The 13,958-nt window shown below is 37.6% G+C and overlaps 1 protein-coding gene across 2 annotated transcripts in view; it reads right to left on the bottom strand.

Moving 5' to 3' along the window:
• RABGAP1L (RAB GTPase activating protein 1-like) overlaps positions 1–13,958 on the bottom strand; it is a 240,393-nt gene that overhangs the window by 112,478 nt on the left and 113,957 nt on the right. For both annotated transcript variants that reach the window (XM_010580655.1, XM_010580656.1), the window contains exon 13: positions 3,462–3,575. In XM_010580655.1, the coding sequence (XP_010578957.1) occupies positions 3,462–3,575 (114 nt within the window). The remainder of the gene's footprint in view (positions 1–3,461; positions 3,576–13,958) is intronic.

Raw genomic sequence — 13,958 nt, forward strand, 5'->3', positions numbered from 1 at the left:
GAGCTCTTTAAATAGAGCTAGAATTCATATAGTATTTAAAGAGAAAGTGTGCAAGAAACAGTACTATTTTCCCAAAGATGTTTGCTCTGTGCAAATCTAGCTTATGCCATGTTCTCAAGTGAAATCTCCTATCTAAAATCTGGAACTCTTTTCATTCCTTATCACCATTGTCAGCCTTAAAGTTTATTTTTAGATACTTTGTCACATAAATGTTCTCCAACTGAAAAAGTTTCCATCTTTCCCGATTTCCTACTGTTCTGAAGAAGAGATTAAGAGACGGAACTAAAACTGACAGACCCGTTAAAATGAGGCAGTGAGCTTTTAATGGTTTTCCTTTTTATCTGACAGCTCACATCATCTCTCATTTCAGTGGGGAATGAAGAAAATGCTCTTCAGCTTTTTACCCTCCCACTTGAGGATAGACCTTTCCAGCCTTATTCAATAATCCCATTCTTCAAATATCTTGCTTTCATGTTAGAAGAAGGGCATGAGTGCACAGCACCTCTGTTAAAAGTTATTCTTGTAATACAAAGCAGCCACAATATTACTTCCAACACAGATTATTAATTTTTTTTCCAATGGAACGGCAAGTTCATAAGCAAATTAATTAGCTTTTAAAAATATTTCTCTAAAACTCACCACATCAATCATAAACTCAAGGTCCAGTCAGACCCGGCCATAGACAGGTTATCTGTAGAACACAGCCATAGCTGTTTAAGAAAACAGTGCAAGGATGAAGGAAAAGTTGCTGCCTAGAGATCTACATAGCAGTTATGTCTGATCTCAATACTGACAAGTAGGTAGAAACTGTCAAGAATAAAAATCAGTAAACTTATGAATAATTCAATGTTGAAGATTGGATGTGGCTGTTCTACCAGGAAGCAATGCTTCCCAAATCCTTCTCTGAACCAATGAGCACATAAAAGAATGAGGCAGTCAATAGAGTCTACTAGGATTTTTAGAAAACCTTCAACAAGCTCCCTTCCCAAAGGCTTTTTAGGGAACTAAGCTGCCACAGAAGGTCCTCTTATGCACTCAAACAACTGATTAAAGGATAGAAAGCAAAAGGTAGGAATAAACAATCAGTTCTCACCTACAGAATGAAGGTGAGGTCACGCACAGAACCTTACAGAAAGACATGCTAGGGATGATGCTGTTGAAAATATTCACAAATCATACAGAACACATAAAAATAGCACAGTAACAAAGACTGCTGATGAGACAAAGTTGTTTGGAGCAGTAAATTAAAAGCTGACTGTAAGGATGCTACGCAGAACATGTTCATATCAAGAGAAAGTGGCAAAGTGGCAGAGGTCATTCAACTGCAGATAAAGACAAAATGCTTCACAGGAAAAGCAGTCCTCAACTTGATGTACACGCTGACAGGCCTCTAATCCAGATCCTTCAAGAAAAGAGGACCAACATCTGCAGCAACTTTCTCTCTGCAAGAGCAGTAGAGGCCCTGAGAGCAGGGAAGGCTCCCAGCTTTGGAAGATGGGTAGAATTCTTCACTTTTAGTACAGAAAACCCAGGAAGATCCGAGATCTCTGCCTCTGTGAAGCTGCCTGCTAGACAGATAATTCCTCTAAGTTGCTTCTAGTTCAGACAGATTCACTCCTTTATCTTCTCTTTATTAAACAAAATAGACTGAGATACTCATTCATGAAAAAGAGTTTTTCTTTCCAAAGTATGTTCCCAAATCCTTTCATGATCCTCATGGAACTTCTACAGATTCTTTCCAATGTAGAAGTAGTCGTCTTTAATTCTGGACACAGTAATAAAAGCAGCAGCTGCAGCTGTAAAATACTGAATTACTCAAGTGATTCTATTCCTACACAAGATACATCTATCTATACATCCTTTAACACCTCATTATTTACCATTCCCTTTTTCTCTGTGTCATCAAGACAGCTTTATCAGAAATGAATTTTCTGTTTTCTTTTAGGTGACTAACCAGAGTACACCAAATGAACAAGTGATCTTGCATCGAATGAACAAGTGATCTTCATGATGCCTTGTCTGAAATACATTTATTCAGTGCTGGTGTTTAGTAACCTGCTAGCTAGCCAGTTTTTAATTCTTTAACGTGTCTTGTTCATGTTCTAACTTGTCCAGCATTTATACATTTTTTGCATGGCAGACTACATGATCTACAGAATTTTGGTAAAATTACCTTCACCAATGAAACCTGTATTTTTTTTTATTAGCTTGCCAAGATCTATTTTCAGTAAACTCATAGTAAAAAATTTCAGTAAATTTCGTTATAATATACTTCTCACATTTAATTCTCGGTAAGTTGAATGCTATTCCATCATTTTTCACTTAACTGATATCAAACTGACAAGCCCACAATTACCTGCATTGTCCTAGTTACTCTTTTCAAAGACTGGCACAGGAACTGTTTTCCTGTAGCCCTCTAGAGCCCTCCAAGATTAATGAGAAATCAATGTAATTGGTTCAAAGTTCTCTTGGCTCCTTTATTTTTTACTTCTTTTTTTAATATGAATTACTTATGACAGTGAACTTCAATATATGTAGCCTAAGCAGCTATATTTAAGAGTCATCCAAATTATTGTTTGAATAGGAGTCTGTATCACCATAGAATTTATCTGGAGAACAGGAATATGTATCATTATACCCCAAAGGCAGGACACTCTGTTCTGCTTATGACAACTCCATCATTTCTGTCTATTAATTAACTGAAGGTGGAAACACAGTAACAAGGAAAAGGAAGGGAAGTGGAAATGGCTTTGTTGAAGGCAATCATTTATTCTACATGTAGAAAAAAATGTAAAATGAAAACTGACTGCCAGAAACACAATAAAATCTGCAACTGACAGCCAGAGAACTAGCTGTCTAGCTGCAATATTCTACCTTCTGGATCTCTCATGAGCACAAAAGTCTGTCTGTACAAGCTGGACAAATCTGTTCATTTAGTACCTCAACTTCCCCATGTGCAAATCGGAAAAAATTAAGTTGATTGGAAAAATTAGAGGTGATCCAAGAGCTACAAGTGAAAAGCTATGCACACACATTGCTTGTGGAAAGGTCAGCTAACTTGTTTTCTAGATAATTATCTAGAGACATTTTTGCTTAACCTCATAGCAGAGCTTGCTCTGAGGGTTTCTCTTCCTCTGCAGACCTCTCTACCAGCAGAGCAAAAAAAGTTCCACTACACCATGCTTCTACTGAAGTGGACCTCTGATACCAAACTGCCCATTAGTAAAACTAGCTTGAGCCTCGCTCTTCTCATACACATCTTAGGAGATATAAAATGCAAGGTTATAAAAAGTACTTCAGTCTATGCAGTGCTGCAGAAACACTACACTCTCCACATGCAATCTAAATAAAGCTTTAAAATCTTATTGATTAGTGACTTGGATCAGAACAGGGTTATCAGGGCAAAATACAGTCATAGTAAAATATGGAACACACTTTAAAATTCAGAGTACTGACTGTACCTTACAGATTTTGTATAGAGATTCCTGACCGTCTCCTTCTGTATCTTTGAAATAATCATGTGCTGGAAATGTACGATGAATATCTCGTGTAATGACACTTTCTTGAGCAGAATCCTGTAAAATAAGAGAGAAAAATCCTGATGTATTAGCCCGGTAACAGTGTAATTAAACACAACAGAATATAAAATTCAGTGTGCAGTCAACGTGGATACATTAGATAACTGCTTTACTGACTCATCCTCCAAAAATGCTTTGAGAAGAAATTGAAAATCCTCTAGTCTCATATGCAGGAATAACTTGACAGTTTAACAAGAGCAACGTGGCATGTTTTCTGTCCTTCAGGCTTACAGTTCAACTTTAAAACTCATAGGAAATTACTAGTTATTTAATTGTATGTGCATTTTTACCACAGAACACATGCTTACTGTATTTCTCTGGAAGCAAAAAAAAAAAAAGAACAGAAAATTAGACTGTCTCTCTCTTGCAAGCTCAGAGGTATTATTTTTAAATGTATATCATCTACCATACAAACAGCGTTAATTACAAATTGTAACTGTTACTTAGAAATGTTCAAAGCTTACCATTAAGTGGTCTTTAAAAGAACAAACCCAGAAGTACCACCAGAAAATGTTATACTGTCAGATAAATCCCGTATCTTTCCCTGCTACCATCTCCAATTCAACTACATTTTTACTTTGACTAGCAACTAAGGATAAGTTCAGGTGCCTAAACAGTGGTGTCAGATGCCATTTTAGAAGCCTGAAGACAATCTTGCCTGGTAAGCAGTTGCTACTGCAGAAGGATACAAGTCTGCTGTTAAGTGCTGCATCATCTCTGCAAGCTCCATGTGGATGATCTGCATATACAAAGACAGCTACAATGACACCAAATGCCCATGTTTAGGCAACCGAGTTGTTCCCTAGACATACCTAGCTCTGTAGATAAAGAACCAATTGCTTATGATACTGCATTTCTATAAAAAAGATGGAAATCATTGCAATCAGACCTGAGAAATACCACTGTGTGTATGAGGAAACGGCATCAAAATGTCAGAGCTGGAACTACAACAGTTAATCAATTATCTTCAGGTTCCAGTTACCCTCAGTGTGAGATAGTACCTTTAGGTTCGTAAATATCAAACGGTGCTTTTGTCTATTACCTTTGTAATCCTAAAGGAAAAACCAACAGAATCCTCACCTGCGACTTAGAAAATAAATCCTTTATAAATACTTCTACCTTGAAAACAAATTATCTCTGTTACAGAAAAGCTTCTAAACCCTCAGACTGCAGTTTGTAATCCAGGACTCTCCATATAAAAACTTCTTTACACCTGCCGGAGTCACCAACCAGGTAATCTCCCGAATTTAGGTGGTTTCCTAATCCCATAAAGCCTCTATAGTGAGCCAATGCCACACAGGAATACAGTTGCCTGTGGGGGTTTAGCCAGAAGTTCACAGCAATTCCCAACTACCGTTTCCTTTTGGGCCCATCCATAACCAATACACATGAAGACATCACCATGGGCTGGATCAGGCTACCCCAGAGATGAAAACCCATCATTGTACTTCTCCATTCACTTCAATGGCAGCTAAGAAAATAGCTATAGTTGCAATGAGCATAAATGTCACTGTAATATGTTTTCTAACAGCACTCAACTGAGTATCACAGATAAGTAAGAAGAAAAAAAAAGTTGTGTTTTTTTTTTTTAAATCTAGATATCTTCTATTCTCATCTGTGTTCTCATTTCCTTCGATTCTCTCCACCCTTTGTGCTATACTATGGCTTCATCTTTCTTCCCCATCCCTCTGTGCACTTGGGACAATCTTCCAGTTTTTGCACATAGAAGTCTTCCTCTTTCTGCTCTCTCAAATCTCTCTCTAAAGTTCATGGGCTTCCTGAATCTTTGCTATCATTAATCTATCCATTTACGATGTCCTAATTTTCAGTCATCTCGACTGTCGCTTTCTCTTTGCTTGACAATGACATTTTTAGTACCAGACAATAACACGATCTGTATTTTGTAAAATACCAGGCATACTGTTATGTGTTAAGAAAAGGAAATCTTACGAAGAAAGGTGATGTTTGTATTATGCTAACTGGTACTGCTGGAGAAAATAAACACACTTCTATGCTTTCACCAGGTTATCATCATGATTTTCAGGACATCTAAGCATCATGCAACTATTAGCAACCAAAACTAACCACAATCTAAATCACATGCAACGAAACACCGAATAAGAATAAAAATTTAATAATAAACAGTTCTCTAATTAGACTTCTTTAATGAATATTTTCATTTACATGGCTTTCAAACAAAGAGGGGCCAAATAACTGCAGTCTTCCTCCCAGATTGATCTGACATTTCAGTTACATTGTGAGGAAATGCCTTAAACAGCATTTAAGATCTACCGGTACAGCACAGTTACTGAGTCCATTATAAAAATCTGTTACATTAATTCTTCAGCAAAAATTTGAAAAGATCCAGGCATTTTAAAGAAAGTTACAGGAAGGCCACGACATCCAGCACATACATGGCTTTTCTGTCAGGCAGGCAGATTGTGTTTGAATTCCCTGTATTTCTATGTTTTCTTGAACTGAGGCCAACATATAATTGAGCACATAGAAGTTGACAAGGTAGATGTCTGAGGTAGGACCAAAAAATATTTGTGTAAAGGCCCAAATGCAAATTCGCATTTACTGAGTTAAAAGGAACCTGAAGCAGAGTCTTCATTCAGCATTATTAACAACAGATGCTTCTAAAAAACTAGAGGAAAAAATTAAATGGACCCAAAATAAAATTTAAGCTGAGAGGCAGGAGAATTAACTCCTTCTCAAAAGACAACATCCACCTGAAATATGACAAACCATAATCTAAGAGAAACAAGAAAATAGTCTAGGGTGAAGATCAGTGTAGAACTACTTCTTAAAATACATAAAAAATATTTCGGTTAAGTTTCTACCTTTTCCCAGATAAGAGTTTGTTGATAGTGCTGCTCTCAGGAGTACCACAGCCAATGAGCTTACAGTTATCCAAATTTAGGTTTTATTCTTCTGAAAGTCATGATTAGTTAATTTATTATGAAAAAAAGCTAAGGTGAGATGGCTATCAAAGCATTCAGAGTTCTAATGATCTTTCTCACTTCTAATCATCATTTCTGTGCTGCCAACTCAGAGAAACAATATTCTACTGAGGAAAAGAATTATCTTCATATGTCAACTATATGACAGCTGACATCCTACTGAACAAGCTATCTACTTTGAGTCGTCTCACTTTTAAAAAAGCTAAACTTCTGCAACTGTGAAGCAACTGTACTGGAATACTGACTCCTTGACATTGCTGCCATTTTAAACTATTAAGATGCTGCTGAATGCGGACTTTTGATGCCAGAAGGCAGACTGACATAGAAATACAGAACAGAACAGAAAACTGTTTATATTAAATAAATTTAAAAGAAAATTAAGGGTACATAGGCACTCACAATTAAGAAATACAGGGTCATCTTTATGTATGTACATCAGAAATTATTTTTTAATTAAGAACATTTCACGCACACTCCAAAAAGGACCTCTACTCATTTGTCACCATGAGTGTACCTATTCTGCTGATGAAGTACGTTTAGGGAGTAGAAGAGACGACTGTAGGTAGAGCCTTGCTTCCTTTGTTGAAAGAACTGGAGGATACGTGTGGTATAAGCCAGAAGAATGTATTAAGAAAGAAAAATCTCTTGGGGCATAACATCTCAATGCTGTGTTAAGACTCAGATCTTTTCCCCACTTCCGCCCAAAATTACTTATGTAAACCAGGCACATCACTTACGCAAAAAATCCCACGAGTGGTGATCTGAGTTTTCCTTACTATACAGCTGCCTGTATTACAGTGGTTGACTCAATATAGAGAAATGCAGAATTACTTACAGCTGCAATTAAAGGAATTCAAGAGTTTTATATGAATACTAAAAAAATAATAAACCAGGGGTCACATGTGTCTCACACCTGGCATTCAAACTGAGCAGTACTTCTGACCTCAATCACCTTGTGTTCCATTTCCCTGGTTAATAATAATTCCCCATCTCAGTAGGTGTTACGAAAATCAATTAACATCTGAAGCACTGAAATACTGTAGTGATGAGTCCTACAGAAATGCCAAAGAGTAAAATAGTAACTTCATCCTCAAATCCTGCTCTGAATGATATATAGGAAGGCACAGGGTTACACAATGAAAAATACTAAGGGGGGAGAAAGAAAAAAAAAGAAAAAAAAAAAGAAAAAAAAAAAAGTTGCTCATTAGATAAGCACTATTCCTTCTGTACACAAAGCAGAGATCCCAGGAAGAAGACAACCCAAAACCACAGAAATATATGTGATCGAGAATATATCATTATGCATAGGAGTAGGCAGTTCTCACATTGTACTTCCAAGGGCTTATCTCCATCAAGTTTGGTTTTATCACATATGTTTACACACAAAAACAATATGATTTGTGTGTGCCAGAGACTCAGTACAAGTTCACTTGATTGGACCCATTTAAAAGGTCTGCATCTCTGGTGAGGTTCAATCAGCTGATTTTGCATCATATTGTCCCACCCGTGCTTCATCTCTTCACTAGCTAAAAATAGTGAGGTTGTGTCCAGAGTACCAAGGAAAGTAAGAAAAGGAAGGAAAAAAAAAACCCAAAAAACCACAAACCAAATGTCGTGGTTTAACCCCAGCCAGCAACTAAACACCACGCAGCCGCTCACTCACTCCCCCCCACCCAGTGGGATGGGGGAGAAAATTGGGAAAAAGAAGCAAAACCTGCGGGTTGAGATAAGAACAGTTTAACAGAACAGAAAAGAAGAAACTAAGAATGATAATCATAACACTAATAAAATGACAACAGTAGTAATAAAAGGATTGGAATGTACAAATGATGCGCAGGGCAATTGCTCACCACCCGCCGACCAACACCCAGCCAGTCCCCGAGCGGCGATTCCCTGCCCCCACTTCCCAGTTCCTATACTAGACGTGACGTCCCATGGTATGGAATACCCTGTTGACCAGTTTGGGTCAGGTGCCCTGGCTGTGTCCTGTGCCAACTTCTTGTGCCCCTCCAGCTTTCTCACTGGCTGGGCATGAGAAACTGAAAAATCCTTGACTATAGTCTAAACACTACTGAGCAACAACTGAAAACATCAGTGTTATCAACATTCTTCACATTCTGAACTCAAAACATAGCACTGTACCAGCCACTAGGAAGACAGTTAACTCTATCCCAGCTGAAACTAGGATACGAAAAAACTTCAAAATGGGCTTTCAACATCTAAAATTACCATGCCCTGGAAATCTGGTGTATCATGTCCCTTCAGGATTAGTTACTGAAACTTTTCTACATGTTGTATGGAAAGCAAAAACTCCCAGACCGCCACAGGTGATCATCACTCTTGTTTAGCCAGAGATGTACGATGTGGAAACATATGACCTGCTGATAGCAGGATGAGGTACCCTCAACAAATCCATGCCTCTTCATCCTGAAAAGCTGTAAATTTAAATATTGACGCGCCAAGTGCACATTATTAGACATTATGACATTGTTTCAGTACCCTAAGCATTTTGGTGAAGGAACAGATTTTTTTGCATATTGTTTATTTTGTTCCTTGAAGTTCTTTGTGGTCCTGTGCATTTCCACACATGCACACATAGGAATATGAATAACAACTTTAAATTCTCTAAAACACAAACACAAATAGGCAGCAAATACAAAATACACAACATAGATGAGGTCAGTTAGTATGGGTTTGAAATGATCTGCGTAACTGTCATGTAGCTTTGCCCCTTGTTATTAATGACATCCACCCAAACTCATACTTTCAGTGAAACTGACATCATGTTGTGCAAGCATATATACACACGTCATCAACCTCCTTCATCTCATCATTTTCCATACATATCATAACCCTCCAAGTAGAATGTGTGATCCAAGAAAATCCCTGGTTCCCTACCAATCAGTATTTGGAAAAAAATCAATAGCTCTTCCTTTTAAAAACATTGAATAGAAGATGTTTGGCTTATGCTCAGTTCTTTTGTAGCATTTTTGTAATACATACCTTGTAGTTCAGCTCTTTTCTATAAATAGATTTTCTTTCAATCACCATCAGCTTTTATTCAGCTGAAAGCATATAATACTCAAAGAGTACTAATTAACAGAGAAACAGAAACTGAGAAAAAAAGCAGGGGATTAGTCTTTAGAGACTTTTTTTTTTTTAACAGTTACATATCAAGATATTTAAAGTGAACACAATATTTAGGTTAGTTCAGTGGTCAGCTGAACTTTGCAAATTCTGGCTCAGTATCAGCTGTATTTATTGCTGCTTGGGCAAAACTGCTTTCTACAAGCAGAAAGAAACAACAGTCCTACTGGACATGGGGCCCAATCAATAGTTCAAATCTGAGCAGTCCTGGGCTTCTGACAGGTCAAGCCTGGACCTAAATTTAGTATCAAAGGCTCTCTTCTCTCATCAGCGTAATATTTTGGATTACTAATATAGCTCTGCCCAAGGAAGTAGACATCTTCTTTTGTCAAATTATCTCCCATTCTTCTCAAGCTGTGTTTGACAAGGTAGTGGGCAGCTGCTCATGCCTCAAATTTTGAGAATTCCCAAGACAGGATCCTCAGAAAAGCATCTACAATGTGCTCCTTTTTATACTAGGAATGCAAAATTACCAATCATGTCTAAATAGCCAATTCTCCAATTGTTAAAATGCTTGTGGGCTGGGACCCTAATACTTTTAGATGGAGTACCACTGGGATTGGATTGGCCAAAAGCTTGTTATGAACTGTTCTGTTATTTATATGATCACCCACGTGAGTGCCAAGGAAACAGGGAATGATGCTCATTTTGAAAGGCTGTTGTATTTCTTTCAACACTTAAGTCAATCTTAAAACCACTTGGGAGGAGGAGCCCTGATGAAGACACACTGGCCAACTGCCCAGTATGAGGCTTTTAACTCTCCCAGAACCTGGTGCTGACAGTTTTCAGCTACAAGATGCTGGACAAGGTAAACTTGGACCACAGAGAATGACAACTTCAAGATTCTTAAAGACTGCACAGAAAAAAAAAAGTAGTACTAGAATAATAAAGAGACCTATGTAAATATTATTCTGTATGTAGCTGTAAAAAAGAAAGTAATATTGTAGCAGTCACAGAGGTAAGGCAGAAACAGCTCAGATCTTGACAGGGTTGAGCAACAGATGAAATGACATTTTTCTGTAAAAAAATCACAGCAAAACTAGATCAGACACAAAATGATCAATTCTGCATACACTCTCTTGTTCTGAAAAACAAAAAATATCCATGACCTTTACTATCTTCATGTTTTGTTTTCCTTCTCCCTCTCCTATTCTCTACACCATCCCTCTCTTATATGCTACTGATACATAATTTATTCTCCTTACTCTGCCATAGCCTTTCTGAAAGATGTTGTCCAAAGAAAAATGCTGCTTGCACTACTGGGAAAGAGATCAACTTTTGAATGCACCAAGCTCAATTTTTTGCCATTGGCATGCTACACTATGAATTCAGAGATACTCTTAAACACTTACACTGAAAGCTCCTTGATCTCCCACAAAAGATAAGGCACTCTGTATACTAGCTGATGGGGTTTGGGCTTTTTTTTCCCCTTATGATGTATAGTTGGCATGAAGGGCCACGCACAACTGTTTGTAGGTATCACAGTGTTTCAATTTCCATTTTATTATGTTTGGGGCTTTATTTGGGTCACATGATCTTTAGCAGATATAATATCCAGTGTTCTTTTTAAAGGTTGGAGAGAATTTTTTAAGCACTGGATTTTGTCTTAGGTTTGCTCTTGTTTTTAATAGCTATTACTTAGGAAGATTGGCCTCTCCAGAGGACATGAAGATATATTAGACCAAGTAAAAGACATGTTATCCAGTTCACTCATCATCATTTCACCTTTTTTTCTCTGAAATGTGTATAGGCACTATCTCATTAACAGACAAGTAAAAAGGTAACCCACAGACTGATCCATGTAGCAAGTTAATTTTGCCCAAGTTCCTTCTGATTTGCTAATTTTTAGATTAGGTTTCTGATTATGTCTCCTCTGTTAGAGACACAACTGCTTTTGTAAAGGTTGGGAAAAATGTTCTTGTGATTAATCTGTAGTTTGAAATTCAAATATTTCTGACTCTACCACCAACTCATTGGGTAATTTCTAGAAGCAACTGGAAAGGTAAGGTCTACTTCTAACAAACAATACTTAACTGCACCAATATCAGATGGCTGTGGAAAACTCATGTGAAACTGTTTACAGAAAATGGAAATGGTGGCATATTTGAATACTTGACTCCTATTTAACTACCTTAATTGATGGTGATACAAAACTTACTTGAATTTTAAACAACCACCTAGAAATCTTCACTACAAGAAGCATGAAAAAAGAAAAATACAGCTACTGCTTAAAAAATAAATCTTTAGTTTTCTAAAAACCTAGGTCTTAGAAGATTAGTTTCCTGCAGCATCAGTGACCAAGTAGAAGTCTGTCTAGTCAGTGTTTCTTTCAACATGTTTTTATGAATTCTGAAATTAAACCTACTTTTGGCAATCAAAAGATGACTTGATCAATGTAACTGGTCCATTTAAGATTTTAAAGAAAGTGTTGCTTTCCCAAGTTGCTTAACTTCTCCTTTGCAAGACAAGTGACTTCAGGTCTAAGAAAGAATTATAACAAACTTCATAGCTACGTAGGGCCTCTAGCACACCCTAACCTTTAGCATTTGTATCGCCTGCTGCTGGCAAAATGTTAATACAAAGAGAAAATGCTGCAATATCAGGAAAGTTTATCTGGTTCAGTGATGCCAATTTTTAACAAGCAGGAAATGCCTTGCAGCACTATGCAGATAAAGATTTGCCAGTACATTGATTTTAAAAAGCTTCTTAAGTTTGTAGTTGTTGAAGTACGCAGACTATTTCTTCAAGAAGGAAACGTCTGCTCCTCATGTTCTTAAACAGTGGAGTTCTTCCAATAATCCAGACAGAAACACTTCAGCAAGACCTATGGTCAGCAGTAATGTGTACAATAAGTAAAAAACACCAACTCTGTTACCTCCCAGATCCACCCTCTGATGACAGGTACAAAATTCAATTAATCATTTGATATCCTGGATGCTTTCATTTTAATACTTGCTACAACAACACCGCCTTTACATTTTCTTTACTGTGAAGGCACCCTGGTATTTGGAAATACATACTTCTTTGAACCACTCATCTTCCAGAACTACTAAGATCAACAAGCCCATTATAGAGTAATCATCTCTATTCTTTATGTAAGAAATCCAAAATCTGGTGATTTTGTTGACTTGACAGCTCTTTGTATCACTCAGCATTGACATCAGACTATAGGACAAAGACTGTGGCTCTTTGGGAGCACATAAGATCAAAATCACTTTTTTACAAGATCTTAAAGTCTTTACTCCAGCCTCAGGAAACAGTGCATTGCAGGAGATGAAGGCTAGCCAGATGGTTAGGGAAAAGGACAGGAGTACAAGCATATGGTTTTCATGCCTGCCTCAATTGTGGATATACTGAATAGTGTGTACTATTTGTGAGCATCAAGTCCTTCACTGGTAAATCTAGAGTGACACTATCCACAAATAAGCACTAATGTGTGTCAAGCACTTTCATACCTAACATAGAAATAATTATGGAGACGCCACAACATTGTACTAAAAGGAAAAGTTAGATAAGGCTAGTATATCGTTGCCCATAATGTTTTATTCTATTTTGTTGCTGGTTTTTAAATAAATTTATGAAAAAAAGTTCTACTCATCTACAATTTGGACAACACTTGATGCACATTTCCTCATTGGATCCTTCAGAGTGTATGAGACATTGAAAACAGCTGCTGAAACTGCAGTCCTCCAGGCCTCTGCTGAGCAACCACCACTGCCACTACAGGTGACGTGCACTGCGAATGCAGCTCTGGAATTCGCTTCAAGATAAATTGTAGACATAAGCAATTTAGAGATGCTGATACGGGCAGTCTACAGATCTCCCTTAACCCTTTCCTCAAATATTCTCCCAGTTACAAGGAGAAGGAATGCAGCACAAAGGGACTTTCACCTCCTAACAGCACTACATGTAGCAAAAAGTAGGTTTAAGCTGATGCTGCCTAGGCTTATAATGAGTTGTCGGTATCTGAGTTTATTACTAGAAGCCTTTAATACAATTTTAGATGAACTTATGAGGAAAAATACTGGAAAGAAGAGAATCACAAATGTTTGAGGTGGGAAGGGACCTCTGGAGGTCATCTGGTCCAACCGGCCTGCTCAACCACGGCTACCTAGAGCTGGTTGCCCAGGACCATGTCCAGACAGCTTTTGAATGTCTTTAAGGGTAAAGACTCCACAACCTCCCTGGGCAACCTGTGCCTGTGCTTCGTCACCCTCACAGTAAAAAAGTTTCTCCTTAAGCTCCAGTGAAGCCTCCTGTGTGCCCATTG

This window comes from Haliaeetus leucocephalus, unplaced genomic scaffold, assembly GCF_000737465.1.
Source record: "Haliaeetus leucocephalus isolate CR32 unplaced genomic scaffold, Haliaeetus_leucocephalus-4.0 Scaffold730, whole genome shotgun sequence".
In the NCBI taxonomy this organism is placed as follows: Eukaryota; Metazoa; Chordata; class Aves; order Accipitriformes; family Accipitridae; genus Haliaeetus; species Haliaeetus leucocephalus.